Here is a 26975-nt window from a genome sequence, read left to right as displayed (position 1 = left end):
GCGGCGGCGCACAGCAATGAATAAGAAAAACTACTCCGCACCCAACTTCACGGCCGCGGAAATGGCTACCACTACCTAAACTATCTTTGAATAAAGCTTGGTCTCACCTTGCAATGTCGGTGTATCGCACACCAGGGCACGCAATGCTCGGTAGCCGTTCTCTCTGCGGGTGAAGTTTGCTCTCATTGTTTGTGAACAGCGAGTCAAGCCGGCATAGCAGTTGGAGGTCTCGGTCAATTCACTGCAAGGACACTTGCATCGTTAAAGTTGGCGGCACACCGACTTTTTTCAGCATCAATGAAGCATGGCGTTTTTCTTAATTAATATTACTATTATGAATTATGTATGTAGGAAGGTTCATATCAGGAGTGATGCGAACTACTGCTCGTCTCTTAAGCAAACAGTAACTATTAAAAATAGGCGGGCTGCAACAAACGTTTCAAAAAGACTGCCAGAGTAAATAACCCACAGTGTGCTATTACTTCCCACGACTCGTTTGACAACAAAACCATGAAATAAGGCGCACCATCGCAAGCAATTCCTAAAGCATACCATTTAGCAAACTGAACTTTTTTGAATATTGAGAAATGGTTTTAAAAATCTTTGTCACTTGAACATATCTCAAATAGGTTGAAATTACATGCACTCATATTAGATTGCAGTGTTAAAAAAAAATCAGTTTCGCCGAACAGGCAAAGCAATAAATGCAACAGTAACATGTTAGAACATTACACCAATGAATAAAGGGAAAATCAGACATCCACCCGTTTGTAGCAATTAGCACAAAGGAAACCCGTACGGGTTCCTCGAAAGAAAAGCCTCATGGTTGAAGAAAAATTCGTCCTGGGGTGCTATGCAGGATGCCCCGAGTTTCTCGTTCACCCGAGTTTTGCCCGAGTTTGCTCGACGGCAGTCAGTGAACGGAGATAGCGCGCAACGGGCCGAAGGTGCAGGCAAAAAATATGTAGACAGAAAGTCGCGTATGACAACATGAGCGCACCCTGCGCGGCACGCTGCTTCCACGTTTCAAGCGCAGAAGGCTGCACAACGAAACGCGCCAGCGCCGCGTATTGTTATCAACGGATTATCGCAACTTAGCGATACCGTGACTGCCCCGCTGTCTGTCAGCACACTTGCCGTGAGCCGTTTGCCACGCCTTTCCCGGGCGCGTCAAGGGCGTGCCTCATCTTTCGGGCGCTATCTATCTATCCTCCATCGAATGCGAACGGGGTACATGCGGCGCATTCTTGCACCTACACTTTCACTCAAACGAATACGTTAAAATGCGACAAATAAAATAACGCACATTTTTATTTCTTTAGGTATCTGTTTTTCGTTTTCAATGCTAGAAATTTGTGATGATAAACGGAGATCGAGCAAATTATTAAATTTTGCACATCTTGCCGTGAGTGGCGACAGGGAGGCGAAAGCTTAGAAGCGGTACATTGAAGCGGGTCGCACGCACGAGGGCGTTCATACGGTGATAAGTCGCCTAGGGGCGCTGCAGTGCTATTCTCAATAAAGTCGGTCATGATCCATGGAGGGTCATGGCCACTCTTTCTCTATTAGGGGAATAGAAACGCAGCGCCGCGGTACGCCTGTTCATCGCAGGCGCTTCACTAGGCTATTAAGGCCCCCGCTTTACCAACTAAAAGCGACACAACAGCTGTCGCTGTAAAATGGCGGTATGTTATTTTAGAGTGCGTAGTGTCGCAGTTCAGTGAAAATGTACCAGTTTATCTTTGTGCGCGAAGCCTTTGCGATACATTGCGAAACGTGCGTGCTTCCCCAGCGACAGAATTCATCGCTTGTCATCGCTTGCCCAGTGAAGGCGCCTCTGAGCGCACGTACGCAGTATATGAGTGTGTTGTGCAGTCGAAGGTGCTTGCGGATTACCTCTGCTGGAGCCAGCAGCGATCGCAGATGGATATCGTAACGACACCGCAGCACTCGCATTTTGGCAGGTGAGGACTCTTGTGTGCAGTTATGAAATCAGATTTCGAACGGAGAGATGTGTTGGAACTGTTGAGTGCGCAGTGCTTGTGATGAAGAAATGTCATTGCACTGGGCCTAGAAGAGCGAGCGATTCTCGGACGCTGATCGTGTTTACGACGTTGTGGCTCCGTTTCATCACCGATGACAGAGCAGCTATCTGAAACGACTGCTGCAATAAGCCCTCCTCAGCATCGTCGTCCCCCTCGACGCCTTGCAAGCACCTACAGTGACGTGCCGATAATTATTTACTGTGCGCTACGCGCCGCAATGCAGGCAATGAAACCGTGTTGTGCGGCCATCTCAGCCCGAGAAGATGTGTGCCAGCGACAGTCAACGCTTTGTTTTCGATAGTGGTGCTCAGTACATCACCGATGACAGTGCGTTGTGCGTGTTTTATGTCGGCGGTCAAGATTGTTGATGCCTCTCAGCTCGACACCGCGTCGCTGTTGCCGGCAGATAAGTTGGGCGTGGCCCAACTGTAGTGGGTGCGCGCGCAATAGTTACATGCCTCGCGCGGGGCGTGACCTCTGGTTTTGATTGACAGGCGAACTCGTGCTAAACTCGTACATCGCGAAACCCCCTCCGAGTTCAACTCGGGAACATGGCGGCGGCAGCAGCAGCGGCAGCGGCATTGCATCCAGCGGCAGCAAGCGTCAGTATGACCGTCCGGACCCGTTCACCTGCATGACCGGCGGGGAGTTTCAGCGTCATTTTCGCCTGTCGAAGACATCAGTGTGCTGGCTGTGTGACGAGCGAGGCGAAGACTCTCGTCTGCGGTGACAGCGTGGCGGGCTTCATTCGCTCACCGTCTTAGAGCAAGTCATCTGTGCCCTCCGTTTCTACGGGACTGGGAGTTTTCAGGGAAGCGTCGGCGCCGAGCGTTACATCGGACGCCATCAAACTACTGTTAGCCACTGTGTCAGAGATGTGTCTGACGCGCTTATCGATGCGGCAGTGCGTAAGCGGTGGCTAGCTTTCCAGAATACTGCGGCGGAGCGGGCATATATAAAAGAATGCTTCCCACTTCGTGGCAACATTACGAACGTAGTCGGGTGTGTCGAAGGAACGTACGTAGGAATCAAGGCGCCTTCAATGTCAGCGTTACTGTGATTAACAGACTTTTTCGCTGGTTGATCACTTTTTGTCGATTGTTCTATTTATCTGTCAGGGTGCCTTCCAAATGGCTCACTTTCTTGGGAAAGGGGTTAAGTATAAATAGATAAATGGATATCACTAATTGTGTGAAGTAACCTATGAATCCTAATCTCATAAAGAACTTGGGGTTCTTCATTGGTGAAGTTGCTAAGTATGCACAATGCTGAATTTTGGTCATGCGTAATCTGTCGGCCGCACTATGAAACAGCGAGGCATTGCACAATTTGTTGCAGCGCGAGATGTGGATGTTGCGCCAAGCCGGTTGTGCCTATGCATTTGTGGCGAAATGAAAATGCATTGAGAATCTTAGTGTGTTGGCTTGCATAAAGAAAATACTTCAGATTGTTTGCTCTGTTCACTGTCGATGCATGTGCCAGAGGTTCAGTGCATCTTCTTTTTTTTTGGTGGGGGGGGGGGGCGGCGTTATTTTGGATGGATAAATTGTATATTTTCGTCTCATAATGGGGCTCTAATTCTTAAGCATTAGAACAATGCACATCCGATACTCTGCAGAACTCTCTGTACGTGAAGATGTCATGAACCACCAAGGCATTATTACATATCGGGAGAAATGTGGTGCAGATGCCAATGAAAAGTGGGTCTTTAACCTACCATGATAAAAATAAAACTTGCAGAGCAAATAGACCATTTGTACAGCTTTAGAGCAATAACTACACAAAACGTGATATGCCCAAACGAGTAAACACTTGCCGCATTGCCAAAGTAGGCTGAGCGACATGCAGCATATGTTGGCATTGAACATGTCTCGTAACTGTTATTTTTATTGTAAGCCCTCGCTGTCACACCTTTCCCTCCAGCACTCCCTTTACTGAAACGTGGCACTGTCTTTCCATTGGTGTCATGATGATAATGGTAACGGCGGCAGCAAGGCTCGTTAATGCTTGCCTCTTTGATTCCTGTGAGTTTAGTGGTAAAGAATATGGCACGTTCATACATACAGCTGTGCTGCAAAATTTAACATTTGTGATTTTTTGGAGAACTAATTTGTGTTGGGAAATTTCAAAGATGTGCACCATTGTGGCCTAATAACTAGAGCATTGGTGAGGTTGAAGACGGTGTATTGGTATAGAAGCTTGAAGTTTAATTGCACAACAATTCGACGGGGACAAAGAGAAATACACACAGCAGAATGCTTTGCTGTGTGTGTTACACTCCTTTGTGTGCCGTTGAATTGTTGTGCGATCCAACTTAAAATAGAGCATTGGGCTTCTTTGGTGCAGGACCGAGGAAGTGTGAGCTATTCGACAACATGCCAGTGCCTTGCCACACACTTATAGAAGTCGGAAGGTTTGCAAACAAAGCTTTGCTTTCAAATCCACCTGCTCATGTAATACAAGCGCTGATTGAAAGAACCATCACACAAAAATAATGGTGAAATCAATGGCCTGTGAAAAGTGTAATTTGTATATAGATACTGTTGACATAATAGGTGCCATACCGGTGCCATAATAGGTGCCATACCGGCCTCAAAATTGTACTGGACAGAGCAGTTTGTTTCCTATGTGAAGCTCGACCTCCCATTACATGCTGTGCAAATAACCAAGCTCAGTTTGTTTTGACGTGCTACACAACATTCAGTGTAATCTGTTTTTGATTCTAAAGAAGTGCCAAACACCACCTCTTTTTCAAGGACGTCATGGGAATATTTGGCGAGACCTTTTTGAGCCCCTCATAATGGAAGTGTGGCCAGCCAGCTTTGCTTGGATGCCTTTATAGATTTCTGCTCCTGATCATTGTGTGCTATCAAATTGCAGAAGCCTATGCAACTGGTGCAAGGCATTACGTGTTTCTATAGTCGGATACAACTTTAGGAGGCTGCGGAATCTGCACTTTAAGGCAGGTGAACACAAGCCTGCACCAATGGGCACGCACTCGAGACTGATATCGTGCCGCCAGACAGACTAATATTGCTCGTTGGAGAGGGACTATTTCTTTAGACGTGTAGGCAATCGGCTGCTGCGCTTTGGTCATCTGGGTGGGGCCTCTCCTGTCTTCTGAAGTTTTATCCGACTGTAAAGGATGCTGCTTTTCATACAACACAAAAGGACAAAGTGTACAATTATTTGGCCTATGAAATGGATACATCAGAAGTGTGCTATGCAAGGGCTTAAGATGTGTGAAATATGGTACATGCAATTATAAGACAATGTTAAAGAATATGTGGTATCGAACATGCATGTAATTTGTAAATGCATGGCACATTTGAATTGGGGAGTGTTGCAGTCATATGCACAGTCTATAGGTGATAGCATTATTAAGCTCCTGCTGTTTCCTTTCTTCATTGTGAATTACACACACCGTTCATCTTGTGGCTAATGAACACGCACTGTATTCTTGCACATAGAAAGAACAAACAGCATGATGACGTGTATGCTGCATTAGTGTATTTTTTATTTACATGGTCCAAGAGTGGCACAGGTTGTCTTACGTTTTTGCCTATTTTGAAGGGACACAAAGTGCATGTTATAAGTCTCCTAATATGCACAGCACAATGTTTACTGCAATAATTTTATTCATGTTCCTGAATAATAAACAAAATATTAAACTGAAAGCTCCTTTATAAGGTGCCTTCTGTGGGCTCGACAGGAGAGCAGTGAGGGCACCGATACTACTGTTGCGGAGCAGCCCTCTGGACCTTTGCCACACTCTCAAGAGCACGTGCCTGGCGCTCGCCTACTGCCACCAGGCGGTTGAGTGGCTCCAGCAGCAGAATGTTTTGCTGCAAAAAAGTGTATTGGAATGAATCAGCCACGTACAAACCATTATTTACAAAGAAAAATGCTCGTTGCACTATTAGTACCAAGTGCCCTTAAATGTGGAAGCCTCTAGTGTAGTATGCATAGTAAAACAATGCGTTGGGACAACATTGCTTTATTTTTCAAAACTGGGGTTTTCTTTTTCAGAGCCAATTGTCATGTTGATTAGTGTGCCAGCAGCTGAGGTGGCCCTGCACCTTCACGAGTCTCTACTGTCAGCACCACAAACCTATTTTTGTTCGCTGCAAAACAAATGCCTCACCCTACAATCCCGTCTTATACGAGCTGATTGCATCCTATGCCTACAAACATCATATTCTTGTCCCATTACGCAATTTTCTACCATCCTTGGCTGTAGTTCTCTCTCCTTGACATTCATTCTGTAATGCTTATGTAATCACCTGATATGAATTGGCAACAAGTGATCGAATACGTGCATGGCCTGCCTGCCGATTCCTTTCTTTTTTAATCTCAACTAGCATATCAGTTGCCACGGTTTACTACGCCACTGTCTTCCTGCCTTAATGCTATCTGCAACAATTTTTGTTACTTCGCTTTCTACACAGTCCTTGACATCTCAAGTTTCTTTGTTAACCTCCAGGTTTATGTCCCATATTGCATAACCGGTGGAATGCAATGATTCTAGACTTTTTTCAAGGATATCGGTAACGTGGCGATCACGATTCGGTAATGCCTTCCATGTGCTGTTCAACCCATGAAATTTTTGTATAAGTTTCCTGCTTTATATCAGTACTTGCTATTGATATTTCACTTGGATAAAGATACTCTTCCATAAATTTTCTAGCTTAATGTCACTCATGAATTTCTGTTGCCTTACCAAGTTAGTGGAGGTTACCTTCATCTATTCCATATTTTCGCGGGCCCACTTGCACGTAAAAGCACGAACACTCATTGGTTCTCACTGCCTTCTTTAAACTGCTGGACATTCAGTTCGTTACTACGAAAGTGACTTAATCCGTGCACTCTTATTATGCTAAATATGAAACAGTAGAAATATACTTATCTGCAGTTTGTCGAAGTCTCCTTCACTGTGTTGGTAGCGAGATCCATCGTCGGTACCACCTCGTCGCTTCGTAGCTATATAGGATGTCTACCTTTTGCCCACACAATGTAATGTTCGTGACGCTCGCAGTCACGCAGAGTGGAGGAACTCGGCGCACTCGCAGAAGCAGCACCGGACAAGTTGTTTCTTCAGCACTTCGCCGTGAACAGTAGGTGCGCGTTGCGATCTGTAAAATCGCCGAAGCTATTGGCAGTCTTACCGGGTGCACGGGAAGATTGCCCACGGAGGAACAGAACTATCCAAGAAATAGTGGCCTTCGTCGAGCCTGATCACTACGTCGCGCACTGCAATCTCGTTGTACGGGTTTGTTTACACTGGGCCTCCCTGATGCTTAGCCGCCATGCTTGCCCGGTGAATGGATGTGATGACGCCACTACAGCGCTCCCTCGTGGTATAATGCGAAGCGTACTAAATTACAAATTAGTCTAAGACGCATTCAGTGCACATCTCGTAAGCTTCAAAATGCTTCTAAACCACGTTAAAGTAACTAATAATATTGTACTAAATGCATTTGTTTTACAACTTGCTTCTGCATGTAATGCACTCGGTGGAACGACAAACAAGTGAAAGAAGGCACGACCATGCACCGACGGTATGATCACGTGAGCCCCAGTTTGTCGACCGCCCAGAAGGCAACGCCCAAGAAATGATAGCCAGCCAGAGTGAATCTAGATAAACCAATGAAACTGGAGGCTTGTCGAAAGATAAACTGTGTCTCGGTACCATTCGTGCTTTCATTTTGGGGTGTCGCCAGAGCTCGTGAAGATCCCGAGTTTCGCCAAACTCGGCGCATCCTGCATAGCGCCCCTGGTCCGGGACTCGAACCCGGGACCACCGCCTTTCCGGGGCAGCCGCTCTACCATCTGAGCTAACCAGGCGGCTAGCAGATGGCAGGGCGAAGTCGAATTTGTCGACAACACGAAGCAAAGGCAAGAGTTTGACGTAGTAGTTCTGCGTAAACACGCAAGGTGGAGAGAAGTAATGAATAAAGGGAAAATCAGACATCGACCCGTCCGTAGCAATTGCTACGAAGGAAACCCGTACGGGTTTCTCGAAAGAAAAGCCTCATGGTTGAAGAAAAATTCGTCCTGGTCCGGGACTCGAACCAGGGACCACCGCCTTTCCGGGGCAGCCGCTCTACCATCTGAGCCATCTTCATTCGCTAGGCGCATTCCTGCCTTCACCGTCGCCCTCATGTTCCGTATAAACTCTAAGGGCGATAACATCGTGATTGCGCAACACATGCTGTGTGTGCGAGTGAATGCGTACGTAGGGGTGGGGGTGTCGCATGCGTGAGCCGGCGATGGTGGCTCACGCAAGGGAAAAAAGTGAGGAGTAAGCGCGCCGCCTCCTGTCGTACGCGATACATCAGGGGGAGTGGCGCCCGGAAGAACCTTGCAGGGCTTGTTTTGGGGGTATTCGTACACCACTGCACGATGCACGAGCGATGCGAGTCGTGAAACGGGTGAAACATCGCGGACCACAAGCACAAAGCTATCGAGGACCACGAAACTGAAGAAACAGCCCACGCCGGTCAACGTACAGCAGCGCACGCTTCCCGGTAACAGCAGATAACGAAACACGAAACTTCATGCAGCGGGCTAAGCTGGCGCCGGGCCGGCGGGCGCACGCGGAGACAGCCGAAAGTGAGGGAGTTGCGAGGGAGGGCAAGCGTAGACGAGCTAAGGAAGCGCGAAGGGGCACGGCCTCCTGAATCGGCACGCGCCCACGCGCGCCGATTTAGCAGGCCGTGTAAAAGAAGCGGAGTTGCTTTCCCACCCTCCTGATGGATGGCGCTAATTAACTCTGCCACCGAAGCGGCGGAGTTTCCGAGGCTGGGTTGCAGGGCGTAGCAATATCGCCCGCTCGTTCGAAAGGATGAAGCGGCATCAACATCAACATCATCAACATTTTATCGTGTCAAGTATCAAGAGATGTGACATGTGCAAAGCGTAGTCTCGATACCTGCGTTCAGTACGGGTTATGACGCCTCCTCAGAAGCTACGAACCGTTGCTAAAGAAGCGACTCGTAGAGCTACGCGTGCGGCTGCAATCTGGCAACGTCGAGCTCAGCAGATGCCACGGAATACCAACTAGCCCGTACCCAAACCTTGCTTCAGCAGACCACTGTGCAGAGAGCAGCACAAGCCGCAGGTCGCCGTCGGCGCCAAGCGGACAGTTCAGTTCGCTCTCGTGAAAACGGCGCAAAGAGACATCGCTGTGAAGAACCTCTCGCGCGTGCTGTCGAAAATCCGGCACGACAGCTTCGGCGCTAAAGCCCTCATCTGCGTGCTGCCGAAAATTCGGCCCCGCAGCTTTGCCGCGAGGAGCCCCTAGTGCGTGCTGTCGAAAATATGGCACATGCGTTTCAATAAATATCTGCAAATTAAACCACTACTTTCATTATACTCAGTACTTGCAGTTACCTTTTTCAAGCAGTTTACTGCTGTCTCCTAAGGAGCCGCTCCTCCAGCTTACGCTGCGACTGTGCTTGACTTTTTGGTGCGAAAGCGTCAAATGGCCCATTAAGAGAAAATGATGGCCGTTCGTCTGTAGCAGCAAAACGGCATGCAAACTCCCATTGGCTGCGACGCCACGTCACGAACGCGCCTCGACGGAGCAGCGCAGGCGAAAGGGAACACCTGCTGCCGCGCTGGCACGTCAGGTGTTGCGTGAAGGGACAGGGCCCGGCCTCGGAAACTCCGCCGCATCGGTGGCAGTAGAGTCCCTAAATAAAAAAGTAACGACTTCCTCTGAACTTTGCCGCTTTCTCTCTCGCCTGTCGCCCCTCCGGAGGGTCGACCCTACGTGCGCTCCTGAAATTCGCCGAAGCTGTCGGCCACGCCGACCGCCTTAACTCCATCGCCCTTCCGCGGCGTGCTGCTGCTTCTGGTGCTCTTTCTCTCCCTCTCTTTTCATTCCCTACCCCCTGTGCAGCGCGGTTGTGGTGTCCTCTGTTGAGAGACAGTTACTGCACTGCACTTTACCCCAACTTTTCCTTCCCATCAACAAGAATCTCCTTCTCTCCTATTGATCGATGCGCCGCGGTCACGTGCTATCGCGCGATTTTTTGGACCGTCGCAGACGCCAGCGACATTCCCGGGTATCGCAATAGCGTTTCGGTTTATTTCTGGCGGCGAGGTTTTGGCGGAAAGCGTTGCCCTAGCGCTGGCGCCGTTTACGTACTGCGGCGTTGCCTAGCCTGTGTTGTGCTTATGGGTGCAACAACCGAGGAGGCTAGGGGGAAATACTTTTCGTTATTCCATCCAGAAGAAGCAACGCGGCTCGCTGAAAGATTTGGCTGCACAGGATCGGCCGGGCAAACTTTGAAAGCGCACGGGAATCGCGCCTCTTTGAGGAAAGTGGCCGTTCATCACAAATCACTCGTATTTTCTCGGACGATATGGTGAGAAGCGCGAGCGAGCATCTGCAGCCTATCTTCACACTAAATACCGTTCGGCGTAGTTGTAGTTGGAAAAGTTCACTCGCTGCTACGAAAGATGTGCTTCATGTTGTCTAAGCCTCGCCGTTCACGTTTCTGGTTCGGCAGGCTTTATTATGATGTTGCTCACATTGCTTGTCGCAGTTGTTTCGTTTTATTTGAAACCGCTGCTGGGCTCATACACAAAATTAATGTTGCGCTTCATACAATATATTAGTTCGGCCCCGCCGTTCAGTGACGCGTATTGCGTACTGAAGTGACGGGTATTGCTAGACGTTTTTTGTTTCTTTTTTTGAGTTGGACTCCGCTGAAGAACTCGAGCCTAAAACGGCGGTTCTCGCCGTTTGAGCCCCAGCAGCTCATGCCACTCGCGGTGCATGTCTAGCTTTTATGTGGCGCGCATTGCTGCACGTATTTGTATTTGCGGGGTTGTTACCAAAGTCGGCAGTAACTGTGCCTAGGCACAGTAACGGCAGCAATATTTTGAGTACGCCATATTCGCGTGCATAGCAAATCAGAAAGCAAACATCCGCTAAACACAGCCGAAATTATATTGGGTTCAAAGATGTCGTGCGAATCTAAGTTGGTTGAAACATATTCAAAGCGGATAGGTCGAGCAAAATCTAACATCTAACGAAGGGGCGCCCAATGACCCAGACCATTTTCAACGTTCGACGTTGATAAAATTCTTATGGCCACGCACACGGCGGGCTGACATATCAACAGTTCTTATTTTGGAAATTATTTGTGAAATGTCACAGTGTATATTTTTCTCCAGTGCCTTGTATCATTTATCAAAAAGTTGTGCCATGCTTAATCTTAGTTTATTCATCGTAAGATCACTTCACCGAAGACTAATTTGAGAGCCAAATCCTTCGGAATTACGGCATCAAGAAATTAAGGTGACATTCATTACCAAGAATTTTTGTAGTAGGATCAGACGCGGCTTTGACAGAAGATATTGTGGAAGTAGTACACCACTATCGGATCATATAAAGCCTAGAACACACGTCTGTTTCTAAAAATGTAAAAGGTAAATATCCCCATACAAAGTACGTATTGTTCCAATTCCTCTTGGCGGCGTTGAAGTTCACATGAAACTGATCAAAAGGCACCGTTGGAGAAAAAACACTCCATTAGCTCGCTTGCGCACACCACCTCCAACGTTGACACCACTGTCGAAGTGTTTGCAGTGGAAGGAGCTTCGATAAACCGATGCAACGCAGATCCCGGAAGTTATTGCAATAACTCATTTATGAACCTCTCCTGTCATAAACGCAAGAATTAAATCCTTCAGGTGTGCAGTTCACTGCGCGCTAGAGGGGGCGAGTGTTGTAAGCGTCTGCTAGCTGTACCCGGACTAGGTGCCGCCACTGTCGGCACCCGGGAGGAGCCAAGAAAAGGAGCGCCGGCATAGGAGGAGGAGAGAGGAGATGTCGTCACCTTTAGATAATTTAGGGGGTTTTTGCGTGGCAGAGGTAATTGGCGCCATCCATCAGGAGTGTGGGAGAGCAACTCCGCTTGTTTTGCACGGCCTTATAGATTGGCGCGCGCGGGCGCGCGCCGATTTAGGAGGCTGTGCCTCTTCGCCCTTCCTCTCAGCTCATCTCCTTGACCTCCCTCACAACTCCCTCACTTTCGACTGTCTCCGCGCGCGCGCGCCGGCCCGGCGCCAGCTTAGCCCGCTGCATGAAGTTTCGTGTTTCGTTAAGGCCGATCCACACGACGGACCAAGTCTGCAGGCCGATCGGTCACATGATGCGACGTCATGGCCCGCCGCGGTCCGGTTCGGCGCAGAGCACATCCACATGGCGGACCGCCATAGCAGACGGCAGAGCAGACCAACCAGCAGCACTCTCGGCCAGAGTGTTATCATTGTTATCATTCTGGCTCGAGTCCCCCAAAGCCGGGAACTGCTCAACGAGGGATACAAAAAAAAAACCTCGTCACTCCAAGAGGACACAGTGTTTCAAAAATATATCTGCTGCACGCATGTGTAGGCGGAACGGCGGACATTACAGTGCACTAGAATATATTGGGTAGTGGAAGAAGTTGTGGCCCGGGCACGAGGCATGTTGTGTAGAAGCTCACCAGATGGCGGGCGCGCTCACTTCCCGAGCACTGCCTGAGGGAGTATGCGGCAGGACGCAGCAAGAGAGTGCGGCGGCACAGAGTTTCAGAATGCTGCGTTCATTCTTCCTCATGCCAAAGATGTAAATATTGTTTTATGATAGCAACCATAAGATTTGTAGCATGAGATGACGGGGCATGGCACGTACCTGCAATGCTTGTTATCGCGATACACGCACTTTGTGCCCCCCCCCCCCCACCTGCAGCGGCAGAGTGCACTTCTAGCATTAAAATTTCACTTCTTTTTTTTACCCAGCTGCATCAGTAACAAGTCCCGTTCGTAACATAGAAAATCTATTTGTTCTTAATGCACGCATACTGCTGCATTGTTCTATCATTATGATTTAAGCAAGCGATGAACATGCGCATTTCAGAAGCATGAGCCTCCTGAAGGCAGTTTATTTCAGTCACAGTATCAGTGGGTAGGGGGAGGCATTTTCAAGAAACATACTGCAACAGAAGAGTTCCACGGTAGGGAGTACGCAATACCATTTCACATACTTATGTACAGCGGCTCAACTTCAGATATCTTGAGGTCTCCCGACTCTTGTCTTTGGAACGGTTTAAGGACTTCAAAAAAAAGTGCAGTCATGTGGTAACATAAAAAGCTACAACCTCCACCGTCAATAATTCTGCATGGCTGGCGCAACCTATCTGGTCTTGGCGGTTTATCTTAACAAGAGCAATAACATCCATAACACTCTCATGATGCAGCTCCTGTGTGTTGAATGTGGCTGTGAAAAGGTTTTACAATCTTCGAATAAACCTGAAAAGCCATCCGGTTGGGTACAGTAGGCCGCCACTGTCTCGCAGCCTGGTGTACTGAGCGGCAGCAAGGCGATGAACATCCTCCTTTGTGATAAGCAATTTGTGGCATTAATCACACTCCAATTTCAACAGAAATTTCCTAGCAACATAACCACAAATGTAAAAAATGAGCCGGTCGTCAATTTTTGCCTGAACACATGAGACATGGTCTGGTACAGGGCCCTGCTTTTGATGCCCTGTAGTGGGGATATGTCATGATCATCAAGAAGGCTTTGGATTAGGTCACTTGTGTCAGGCTCTGGGCCTTCCATCATGTCTGGCTCAAGTAGGGCTGTAAGAACACCAGGCTCAGCATTCCCATTAGTAACAGATCTGGCAAGCCCATAAAAACTTAGGCACGACACAGTAATGAGAAACTGTTGGGGTGTTGGATGGGTATTGCAACTGCTTGACTGTCGTGCTATACCGAAGAGATTTTCAACTTGCTCCTGATTCAGCTTTGAGGTCATTAAGTATTTGTAGCTAATATTCCTTGTCAGGTAAGTAAGCCGCGACAGAACACTTGCAACTGTGACTCTCAGGCCAACAGCAGTAGATGCGGACAGGAATCCACCTCGACCACCTGCATGCAGCTCCCATTCGGTTAGGTACGTCAAAACGAAATAAGCTTTTCCACAGAAGCAGATTCTGGCCGGAAGGCTTGGCTTGGAAATCTGGATGTCATTATTTCAATGAGGTCTCCGATCATCCTGCAACAGAAAATGCACCAAGAATTTATTTTCTAATTCCAGTTTATGGGCAAATAAATAGTGCTGTGATTTTTTACAGTACTATATAACTGCATCTTAGAACAAGTGTTGTGCGTAAACTTACTGGTTAAGCACTGGTTGAATCCTTCCACAGTTGCTTTCCAGCTCTGCCTCATACAGCCGAAGGCCATTCAGCACCTTGTCACTGAACAGTTGGAACGCGTAAGACACCCTCATTTTCACCACTTATCTTTGCGGTGAAGATTCCTCTCCCATTGTTTCCAACGGTCATTGACTTTAGGCACTCCAAAAAGAGACAGCGTGCGCCCAATTACTTCCCGAAAACCAGGATACCCGCTCTTTCATCCGGGCGCATAACAATGCGTATCGCTTTTTTTCTTCTTCTCTTCCGTTATCCAAAAAGCAACAACAGGGCAGCATCGAACAGAGAGACGGTCACGCTCGGCACTCTCAGTAGCTTCACTAGCAAAAATGCGAAAAGCACGCAGGCTCGTAGCACTAAGAATGACGCGGTAAAGCGCGCGTGGGCAACGCGAGCTCCAACCGGCGTGATCTCCTCGGGAAGAGCACACCAGCGCCCCTAGCGGGAGTCTTCGCTCTTGGCTTCACGCTGCCTGTGCACCCAGCCCTCCCCTCTTTCCACAACCCAATACTTCTACAGGTATTCCTGCTCAGTTTAATACGAACGCCATTGAAAGTAATCCAGGTGCCAGCCAATTTAATCTGAGCACCACCATTTTTAATCCCAGTGGCAATAATTTTATCCAGGCGCCACCACATTTAATCCCAGCGCCATCCGAATTAATCCGCGTGCCAACTCATTTATTGCTTAAATGATATTGCGCGACATAAAAAACGACACGGACGTGAAAGAAGACGACACACCAAGCGCAAACTTTCAACTAAGTTTATTGTGCCACTGCGTCATTTTATACATGGCATGCACGTAGATCGCGCACGCGCTTACACGGAAATGAAGTGCGAAATCATGTAACATGGTTACGTGTCATGTGATGCCGCGTCCAAGTAGCGTAATTCTTTTTCTGTGAGAGATGGAGACGGGAAGCTGACACACGCATCACCCAATTTTGCGATCATCTGTGCTTCAGATATCTCACGGATGAGCTGCGTGCTGCCACGGGAAACAATCGTACATTGATCCTCAAGACGTTTGCACCCATGATCGCGACAGTGGATCGCCAAGAAACCGCCAGAGCCGTTTTTAACATTGTTGCTGTGCTCACGGAGCCGATCATTGAGGCAACGCCCAGTTTGTCCAATATATTTCTTGCCACATGAAAGCGGAAGGCTGTACACCACCCGGTGTACACACTCGACAAACTTTTTTCGGTGATGCTTTTTGCACTTATCGGAAGGGACGGCATTTGGATCCGTCAGCCTGCAAAGCCTGCCGAGCTTGTCGGGAGCAGAAAAAACAACTCTTACATTCACTCTTTGGGCAATCTTTTTCAAGTTGTGGGAAATCCCGTGCATGTAAGGTATGACACTAACTTTAGGGCGTGTGCCAGGAGGGGCATCGGCAACTGACTTTTACGTACTGGATCGCGCTTCTCTTAAGATGCGTTCCGCGACAGACACTAGCACCACCCTAGGGTATCCAGCCAAGGACAACCGTAAAGTTTGCGCTTCTAAGCTTACGTCCACAACATGGCAGCAAGACTTGCTAAGGGCATTCTTGAAGCACAAACTGGCAATGGCCCGCTTAACAAGCTCAGAATGTGCGGACGTATACGGCAGAAGTGGTTTGTTGGCTCGCGGCTCGTACGACCAACATGTGTGGCAGTCCATTTATCCTTGCGCCAGCCATTGTAATACAGGTGCCACACATTTTAATCCCAATGCCAGTCAATTTAATCCTGTTGGAAATTGATTGAGAAACGAATAATTCTTGCAGAAGAGCTCGTAACAGGCGTCATGAATGCCGTCTATTCATTGATGTGATCACTATATTGGCGTCAGCACTACAGAAGTACAGTTTCCCCGCTACCGGTATTGTCATGGTTGCTTCAGAAACACTTACGTGTGTTATACCACTCGCTCATTTTCTTCTTTTCGAGTCGCAATTCCGAGTGACAAGAGACATGAGCGAGGCAGAGTCGTGACGGATATTACGCGACTTGTGTTGCGATCATGACATGCGATTTCCTTCCCTATCGCCTTGCATATCGACCGACATCGTTCGCAAGAGTAAAAACTTGCTCACCGTTACTCACGCACTTGGCGTGAACACTAAGCGATTCAATATAGCTCACTAATCTTCTATTTATGCATGCACTCTTGTGCTTCCGAGATGCATATCAAACGAAGTGGTTCTGAGAATGTAACAGATTATTCTTGAGTGACATGATTAGGTCACTATAGTGACCTACTCCACTTCACCGCCGTCGCACCTCTCCTAACCTGCCTACAAACATATCAAAGGAAATCACTTTGAAAGCTTAAAAACCTGCTCCCTATCACTGACTCAAGTGACGTGATCACTAGTGACTCGCGTGACGTCACCACGCTTATCACGCATGCACTATCCTAAACTACCGGCATGCATATCAAACGAAGTGGCTTGTAAAGGGTAATAACCGGCTCACTATCACCCAGCAAATGAGGTGATCACTAGTGACTCCCATGACGTCATCATGGTTCTCACCCAACCATGTATTCTCCTAACCTGCCGACACGCATATCAAACGAAATGGCTTTTGAAGAGCAAGAGCCCGGTTCTGGTGACCGGGATCAGGCCACACTCCAGGCCTGCTTATGCAATTTTATCAACACGCGGATTTTTTTTTAATCCGGTAGAAAATTGCTGGCACTGGGATTCGAACCACGGACCTCTTGCACGCGAGGCGGGTGTTCTATCTCTACGCCACCGCTGCACACGACGATAATGGTAGAGAAAATAGTCTAGAGGAATTCGAAATCCCACAGGTAACGCCGGACGAAGTAAAGATAGCCTTGGGTGATATGCAAAGGGGGAAGGCAGCTTGGGAGGATCAGGTAACAGCAGATTTCTTGAAGGATGATGGGCAGATTGTTCTATAGAAACTCGTCACCCTGTATACGCAATGCCTCATGACGTCGAGCATACCGGAATCTTGGAAAAACGCTAACATAATCCTAATCCATAAGAAAGGGGACGCCAAAGACTTGAAAAATTATAGACCGATCAGCTTACTGTCCGTTGCCTACAAACTATTTGCTAAGGTAATCGCAAATAGAATCAGGAACACCTTAGACTTCTGTGAAGCAAAGGACCAGGCAGGATTCCATAAAGGTTACTCAACCATAGACCATATTCACACTATCAATCAGGTGATAGAGAAACGTGCGGAATATAACCAACCCTTATATACAGCTTTCATTGATTACGAGAAAGCGTTTGATTCTGTCGAAACCTCAGCCGTCATGGAGGCATTGCGGAATCAGGGTGTAGACGAGCCGTATGTAAAAATACTGAAAGATATCTACAGCGGCTCCACAGCCACCGTAGTCCTCCATAAAAAAGCAACAAAATCCCAATAAAGAAAGGCGTCAGGCAGGGAGATACGATCTCTCCAATGCTATTCACAGCCTGTTTACAGGAGGTATTCAGAGACCTGGATTGGGAAGAATTGGGGACAAAAGTTAATGGAGAATACCTTAGTAACTTGCGATTCGCTGATGATATTGCCTTGCTTAGTAACTCAGGGGACCAAATGCAATGCATGCTCAATGACCTGGAGAGGCAAAGCAGAAGAGTGGGTCTAAAAATTAATCTTCAGAAAACTAAAGTAATGCTTAACCGTCTCGGAAGAGAACAGCAATTTATAATAGGTAGCGAAGCACTGGAAGTGGTAAGGGAATACATCTACTTAGGGCAGGTAGTGACGGCGGATCCGGATCACGAGACGGAAATAATCAGAAGAATAAGAATGGGCTGGCGTGCGTTTGGCAGGCATTCTCAGATCATGAACAGCAGGTTGCCATTATCCCTCAAGAGAAAAGTCTATAATAGCTGTGTCTTACCAGTACTCACCTACGGGGCAGAAACCTGGAGGCTTGCGAAAAGGGTTCTACTCAAATTGAGGACGACGCAACGAGCTATGGAAAGAAGAATGATGGGTGCAACGTTAAGGGATAAGAAAAGAGCAGATTGGGTGAGGGAACAAACGCGAGTTAATGACATCTTAGTTGAAATCAAGAAAAAGAAATGGGCATGGGCAGGACATGTAATGAGGAGGGAACATAACCGATGGTCATTAAGGGTTAGGGACTGGATTCCAAGGGAAGGGAAGCGTAGCAGGGGGCGGCAGAGAGTTAGGTGGGCGGATGAGATTAAGAAGTTTGCAGGGACAGCATGGTCACAATTAGTACATGACCGGGGTTGTTGGAGAAATATGGGAGAGGCCTTTGCCCTGCAGTGGGCATAACCAGGCTGATGATGATGACTCTGTTGCCAGACAACATTCATTGGCTAGGCCAAAATTGCTGCGGTTTGCATGCGGTCCGCCACCAAAACTGAAGCGGGAAAAGCCTAGGCGATTTGTTGGACCGCGAGGGCCGTGGTCTTGCGCGGGCCAACGGCGGTACGCACGAACTGGTGACATCCTATCACGTGATGCGCGGACCGCGATCCAAAAGAGCAATTTGGTCCGTCGTGTGGATCGGCCTTTACCGGGAAGCGTATGCTGCTGTACGTTGACCGGCGTGGGCAGTTCCGTCAGTTTCGTGGTCCTCGATAGCTTTGGGCTTGTGGTCCGCGATGTTTCACCCGTTTCACGACTCGCACCGCTCGTGCATCGTGCAGTGGTGTACGAATACCCCCCAAAAAAAGCCCTGCAAGGTTCTTCCGGGCGCCTAAAGACAACAGATGAGCACGCAGACCCAAAGACATGATAAGACGCATGTACACGAACCCTGTGCATGTGTGTGTTCCATGAGTCTACGAAAGTCGTTGCGCCTTGATCGTGCTACACGTCCCTCTTATCGGTAGAGAAAGTTGACCAATAGATGTTCCTCCTCATGGTCAACTGGTCTATGACTTGTTTTTCTTTGGCAAGTCTCATTCGGCAACTTCAGTAACCCGCCCAGCTTTCCATACCGCCCTCAGTGCTTTTTCTGTGTGTCACCATTCTACAAACGTACTAACAGCTGAAAACTTACCATTCGTGTTTTTGTATTATCTCAGTAATTGGCGATTGGAAAACCCCGCGAACAACGTTCATGTGCAGGCATGATATGCTTTTTTTTTTCTGGAAAGCGTGAGCATTGCAAGTGTCCTATATGCAGATTTTTGCAGTTCGTGTTTATTACGCAAAGGAGTGACCAGTAGGTATGACTTAGTGCCTTAAGTGACGTAATTTTACTGCTAAGCATTGCATTCGTGGTGAAAGAAAAGTCGTGTTGCTGGCTTATTTCACCTGGTCTTTGATTGAAGAATAGGCGTTTCTACGGATGTTTTGTATGTGCTGCTGCAAAAGCTGACTACCCTCTGCTTTCCCTTGCCCTTGCTAAGTGTGTCGCCAAGTGCAAAATAAATGACAATGTGTATTTCCGTTTTTAGTGCAATTTTATTTTTGTTCTGCCATGTCTTTTTCATTTTGTTCAGTAGTAACGAACATATCACCCATTTGATCTACTTTTGTGTAGGTTTATAAGTGTGTTCTTGATTCTTCGTTTGGAATGGCTGTATTAGCCACTTATTCTATTTTTAGGTATTTTGCCTGTCAATGTTTTTGCCATTACCAGTGAATTTTCCCTTTTTTTTAGTTGCCTTGACTATGTCATACACGTCGTCCAGTTTTGTGCAATATCTCAGTGAGTATATCAGAGGCTCTCAGTGTGCGCATATCAGAAGCTCTTCTACACTTTGGTCATTAGGGCATTATATAAAAATCTTTTATATGTGTCTACATGAAACGGCTTTCGCGTTTTCTTGAGTTTTATTTTTCTTTATTTTTTTATTTCACTGTTTGTGAACTTTTGTGTTGTTTAGCAGTCATGATAATGTCAAGCATTTCTCACTATTGCTCATTTTCTGAGCGTGTATCATGCGAAAATATTTGTTTTCTGAAACGGAAGTCAATAAAACGAGGCCAAAGATCTGTTGTGTTGGAAGTGGAATTTATATATATGCTGGCATACTCAAAGTATGGACAAGTCTGCGTGCGTGCTTACGCATAAAAAACCCACGGCGCAACACGCGCCAATTCACAAACAATGCCTGAGGTAGCGCACGCGCGCGATAAGTAAAATATACGCGTCCCGGGTAGGCGGAAAGAAAGCAAAAGTGAAGGTGCGTGGGGAATGGGGAAGGGTGGAGAGGGAGCGGAGCGGGTCGTCATAATGAAAATAAAAAGAAAATAAAACAGAGTGCTAGGGTGAGGAGGCGCTGCGCAGCTGTTGTTCCTCTTGCCATGATAACGTAAACAATCGTGTGCACCACCATTTTGCCAAAGTATCACCCTGCTGCTAGGGCTGTAACTGGCGCTAGCGTCGAAAGAGTGCCTGCTTAAAACCAGCTAATGGTAGCCATGCAGTGGTTCACCCCTGAGTCAGGGCATCACTGTGACGCCACATACCCTTCGCTCTCGCTCTTGGAAACCCGCACAAGCTCTCGCCTGCGTGCTACGTGTGCCTTGGTAAGGCCGAATCAAAACGCGCCAAGCGTCTCAACACTCGCGCTTGTTCGCAAGTGGACGGTTTTCAATTCAAGCGGTATTCTATTCAATTAATGCTTTGGAATTCACAACTCATAAGAAATGCTTGGGTTACCTCGAATTTCAGTTTATTTTCTGATTGTTCGTTTTTCTAAATATTGTTTGTTCACATCGTCGCAAGAAATCTTCACAAATATTTATTATCGATGTTTCCGACGCCATTTTATCGTAAATATACATCAGAATACCAGGAAATTATGTAGTTGCAAGAGTGAACAAAAATCCAGTTGCCTCTTTCTACAGAACATCTTTGTTTACAAAGTATTCACTGAAGCCTTGCCAGTTAGAACATGCATGACTACGGAAAAAGAGCATTTTGGTTTCGTCCATTAACTGTCGCCTTCGTAACGTACCAGAAACTATAGAACGCTGATTTATTGATTGCAAAGATGCCCTTTTATTTCGTGATTCCCTCCACAGAAACTTGAAGAAAGACTTTGATCTAAATTGTCACAGTATCCGATATCTTTTTGTTACGTGTGATGACGTACCATTCGATATGTTTTTACTGATAGGCCTGCACAGACTATGGAAAGCTCGTATGCAAGGCCAAAATGCAGAGAGAATAATTTCTTCAAGAGCGCATTTATCTCATATGATTACACACTTCCAGGACATTTACGATCAAAATGAATGTCAGCCCTATCGGTTTGCACTGTTGATTAGGTGTTTAACTTCTCCTTTCAAGTTTTGTGGGGCTGGAGGGTGCTGCTTTGCATGACGTTTTCTTTCTATGTACTGCTCGTGGACCTGTCACTTGTTGGGCGCATCTAGTGCTCATAATATTGTAAGTAGTTCCTGTACATGCATCATTTCATTCATCGTAACAAATACCATGAAAGAAAGTGCATTCGTGTCGCAGCTCGCTAGAGCGGCGGGCTAATGTACTTGAGGGATCCATGCGACGTGGTTCTATTCCGGCCAGCACGGGTAACGCTTTCTCGTTCATAGAAGAGGCCGGGGTAAATGGTTATATATCCACACAGTCGCACAGCAAAAAACTGAGTGAAGTAGCCAAACAATGCAAACCGCATTAGAAAAAAACGAGAGTGGATCGAAGACTGTGCGCCCGCTCTCATTTCAAATGCTGCATACTTCTCCACACATTCATGAAACTGCTCACTCTTAGTCCGAGGAAGAGTGACATGGTCATGACGGCATTCAACATTTTAGCAGTTTGTGTCCTTCAAAAATATTTCCAGTCGGCTGTAGATGAAAGAGGATCGAACTCCTTTAGAATGTGCTAAACATTTGTTCCAACAGTTCGCCGATTCTGAACGGTTTTAGAGCTGACCAAACCATTTTTTTTTTCATTTTCAAGGTTACATCAGCGATATCGAAACCTACATATATTACATACCTGCATGCTTTCCTGTAGGCTTCAACATCGAAATGTCCTTCATTCTTCTGCTGAAGTTTCGTCCAGAACAGGAGTCTTGTGTATTGACGGTAACAGTAGTGAATTTCATATCTTGAGCAATCCTTCAGCTCTTCGAATGGCAGCAAATCTATAGGGTAGATGTGAAAGAGAGTGTTGACACATCATAATGAAACGATTGTTTCTGTTGAACAAGATAGATAGCCGGCCAGATTTCCGCAATGAAACATTGACACCAGTAGCTCGATGCCCCCACAACGTTGTTGCGCCTTGTATAGGTGTGAAAATAATTCATCGTTCTCTTCCATCAGGTAATGTGCAAAGCGACGATACTGCCCGCGATCACGTTGTGGCGTTCTGTCCCAAGAAGGCGACAATGCTGAACTGTTTGCAAGAGCAAAATATGATTGCAAATTTAAATGTTACTGGTAAGTTTGGCGGGATTTGGGAAGTTGCGCCTCGTGAATATGAGAAACGTTATTCTTGCCGTGAGCAGTCTTGATAACCCAGAAAGAACACAAAAAATGGTAAAAATGACCCCAACATGCCAACTGAATTTGAAATCTTTGACGTCTTACAAGCGTACCAGCGCTGCACTTGGGAAACAAGCGGAAACAGAAGCTTCGTCCTTCATTTTCTGCGTCAATAATGAACATATTCCATGTTACTAAACCGAAAAAAAAAACTTTCTAAATATATTTCACCAGCCTTACAACACCTTCTATATCACATGCTGCCCTTCCTAGCATCAAACTATTAGTGGTAATTAGTCGTGTGAGGATAAACTTTGAATACGCTGCTATCGTGTACAGGGTGATCCTTTCTAAGTTTCAGGAAATATTTAAATCAGCACATAGAGAACGTAGAGAATAGCAGAGAACGTAATTCTAGTGTCATCTTGGAAATAAATTTTGAACCGAATACGTTATTGTAGAATAAGAGACGGAGACTTTTCACTTATGGAAAACCGACAGACGTCATTTCACTTCGAGCGCATCAAGAAGGTACGGGAAAGGGGTAGAGTACAGAGAAAGAGAAAGTAGCAGTACAATGTGCCCAACAGGTTTTCTTTCTCTCTTTTTGCACCCAGCACGTGCAAGCGACTCGCTCCGAAGCTGAAGGGCACCACCGTACCGTCTGTCGCTATTCGTGGAACGCGCCCGCCAGGCATTCGCACGCAGTTCGAGGGGTGATAAGTGGTCGGCGCTTCTGCCACAGCAGCCTTCAGCAGTGCCGTCTTAGGTGGGGGAGTCCTCCTCGCCACAACTTCTCTTTTATCTGTCTATCTGAGACATGGTTGTCACTGGACGATAGAAATTTATATGTGCTACCAGAGTACAATGCAGAGTACTGCTATCATGCTACGCCACGTGGCGGCGGATCTGCCATATTTATTAAATCGTCATTGCCATACAAACGCCACAATGATCTTGCCTTTTTTAATTTCCTCTGCGAATCTATATGGTTAGACTTTGATCAGAGTGTTTTTTTCAGTTGATGGCCGGAACACAGTGTTAGCGGGCATTTATCGTTCACCATCATCGTCATACTCTGAGTTTTGTCTACAGTTTGAAAAGTTGTTGCACACTGTTGCGAACGAAAACAAAAATGTTATTATCTGCGGTGACATCAACATAAACATTATCGACCCTAATATTCCATCATGTTCTGGTTATCTTGCGTCTTTTCTTAGCTATGGCCTTGCTTCTCAAATTACCTCTCCAACTAGATGTGACATGACAGGATCTAATACGTTAATTTATCACATATTAACGAACTTTACTACAGATTATACGGCAGGAGTCATCGAGCACAGCATAACCGACCACTACCCTATATTTTTGACTTTAGGCACAGAAAATTCTAAATCGACTGAATAAAAAGTGAAAGTGCATTTTGAATCTCAAAAATTTATCTCTATGATAATGACTGGACCGCAGTACACTGTGAATCTTCCGCTGAAGAGGCTTATCAATTGTTCTTGGCTGAAGTTACACGCTGCATTCATGAATGCACTACTACATCTATTACAACTCGTTTCTTCAGTTTCCCTCGAAAACCTTGGGTCACGAAAGCGCTACAACGATGTATATTGAAGAAAAATCGGCTCCACAAAAGGGTAATTTGTGAGCCATTTAACTGTGAACTTAAATCTCGTCTCAAAAAATATTCTAACACGCTTGCAGCCGCATTTAAATGTGCTAAACGAGATTACTTTCAGAACAAGATATTGAATAGTGGCAATAATACGAGGCGCAACTGGCAGGTCATCAACGAATTCTTAAATAATAAATGCCGTGAGCATTTAACAAAAATAAAACTGAGACACAAACATACTGCCACCCGGTTGATATCGCGAATGCCTTCAGTGAGTATTTTAGTAGTACTTGCGATTCTCAAACAGATCCCCCATTACCGACATTGCCTCGTCATCTTCATTCTTACTACTTGCGACCTACGATGCAAAGGAAGTTCTTCATGTTATAGCTTTTCTTACGTCTACTGGTCCTGGCCTAGACTCTGTTCGCCCATCTCGTATCAAGTTACTTTCTAACGAACTGTCTCGATCCTATCATAGCAGATATTGTCAACAAAATGTTTAAAGTAGGCATATTTCCCAGTTCTCTGAAAGTTGGTAAAATAACACCTGTTTACAAAAAAGGCAATCGTGAAATTCTGAATAACTACAGGCCTATTTGTATTCTTTCATTTTTCAGTAAAATCAATGAACGACTAGTTCATACGCTTTTATCATCCTACCTAGCAAAATTTAATCTACTATCACCTAAACAGTATGGCTTTCGGCAGGGTTGCTCAACTGAGCTTGTGCTTCTAACATTCACCGATAAAGTCAAGAAGGCTATCGACCAAGGCTTGCTGGTTGGAAGTGTATTTATAGATTTAACAAAAGCCTTTGACACCATTATTCCCAAAATTCTAATACATAAACTTTAATCTTAAGGCATAACTGGCCCACCACTTCAACTTATTTCTAGCTCCCTAACTAATCGTACTCAAGTTGTTCAGATTGACGGCAAACTCTCATCTGCTAAGAGCACATATCAAGGCGTTACTCAGGGCTCGATCCTTGGCCCGCTGCTGTTTCTACTATTTATTAATGGCCTACCTAATGTTCTGACCACTACGGCCTGTATAATATATGCAGATGACACGACTATTTTTACTTGTGCTAACAATGTCGACGAGCTACAGCGAAATATTAACGTTGATCTGCATAACATAACTTCCTGGTGTCAAAAGAACATGTTTCGCATCAATCCGCTAAAAACGGTTTTTATGGTTTTTCATTCCTTCCCAACACTAATTTCTAACTCTATATCGGTGTGTCTTGAAAACAACTTAATACCAATATCTGATAGCACTAAGTTTCTTGGCGTAGTTTTAGACAAGCATCTGAAATTCAATCTTCATGCGCAGTCCCTTGTGCGTAAGATATCGTTTGGAATACGCGCCATAATCAAAATCCGCTCATATTTTCAGCCACACATTATCCATTCCCTTTATCATACACACATTAAGAGCCATTTATCGTACTGCATATCAGCCTGGGCAAACACATACCTCGCTCACCTCAGCCAACTTCAACGCCTGCAGAATCAGGCGATTCGCCTCATGACTTTCAGCCATTTCCTATCGAATGCAACGCCACTTTATTGCAGTTTAAACATTAATCCTCTTCATCAGCTCTTTCAATTAAAGTTAAGAATCGTGATCTATAAGTTATTTCGTAATATTGCAGACATAGATGGCGTTGTTACTGAAACTTTTGTAAATACTAACACTACTAGGTTCTCTGAACTCGATAATCGTCTTTTGCCTAAAGTGCGCACAAACTATGGTAAGTTCACTACCACATTTGCGGGAATAAAACTATGGAATTCTATTCCACATACCATTAAATCATTCCCCAAAGAGCATATATTCAAGAATCAAGTTAAGAAATACTTTATGCAGCAACTCTCTTGATCCTAACCACTGCTTTTGTGATTGTAATCATAATTGACTAAGCTATTATACTACATGTTATATTACTCCTATTTTTATTGTATTGTACGTTTGCATTGCTTGTTCACTACTGAAGTCTTCTTAAAATTTTATTGTCTTATTAAACAGTTGTATATACTTGTTATTTCGCGCTGTTTCTCATTTTTTTAAATTCTCTGTGACGCCACAGTAACCAATGCTTGATTTGTATTGTTTTTTTTTTCATTTTGTTCATGTATGGGAGTCCCCCCGACAGTTTGTAACTTTGGGACTCCCTGTGTAGTGCTCATTTTGCATACAAATCTTGTAAAACTGACATCATTGATGATGAATAAACTTGAACTTGAACTTGAACATCGTCGGCGGCCCCCAACGCGGGGATGCTTGTGCTCCAGAATAGAGGACATACAACCTCCCCCGGATGAGCGAATTATTATTAAGCTCATCGCTCCACAATCTCTAAAGGACACAGCAGCAGTATCGGTCGCTTCACCTCTGTTCCCCCAATTAATACCAATTTGCAGGACTGCACCCTGCACTCTCTACCCTTAAATTTTTCCTTAACTCTGGCGATCTTCCACATGTGGCGTTTCGAGCGGTCTTCCTTCAAGAGCACCAAGCCGTCTTTCTTCACATCACTCGATGTCGTTGGTCGGCACATATGTGCCGATCTGAGCTCTAATAAGTACTCTTTCCGCCACCGTTTCCAGAAACCATCGGCCATGGCAGCCCGGTACTTCCAGCGTCGTGAGAGA

General features: G+C 46.1%; 1 protein-coding gene and 1 non-coding gene across 3 annotated transcripts in view; both read right to left on the bottom strand.

The window, feature by feature from the left end:
- Nucleotides 1–26975, bottom strand: part of LOC139052217 (uncharacterized) — a 122411-nt gene that overhangs the window by 50323 nt on the left and 45113 nt on the right. For both annotated transcript variants that reach the window (XM_070529314.1, XM_070529313.1), the window contains exons 2-3: nt 22198–22345; nt 108–241 (exon numbers count right to left, since the gene is read on the bottom strand). In XM_070529314.1, coding sequence (XP_070385415.1) covers nt 108–241; nt 22198–22345 — 282 coding nt within the window. The remainder of the gene's footprint in view (nt 1–107; nt 242–22197; nt 22346–26975) is intronic.
- TRNAS-GGA (transfer RNA serine (anticodon GGA)) lies at nt 7814–7889 on the bottom strand. The gene has a single exon. It is a non-coding gene; the product is annotated as a tRNA-Ser (tRNA).

Source organism: Dermacentor albipictus, unplaced genomic scaffold (genome assembly GCF_038994185.2).
Source record: "Dermacentor albipictus isolate Rhodes 1998 colony unplaced genomic scaffold, USDA_Dalb.pri_finalv2 scaffold_20, whole genome shotgun sequence".
Lineage (NCBI taxonomy): Eukaryota > Metazoa > Arthropoda > Arachnida > Ixodida > Ixodidae > Dermacentor > Dermacentor albipictus.
This window is presented reverse-complemented; position numbering and strand designations above follow the sequence as displayed.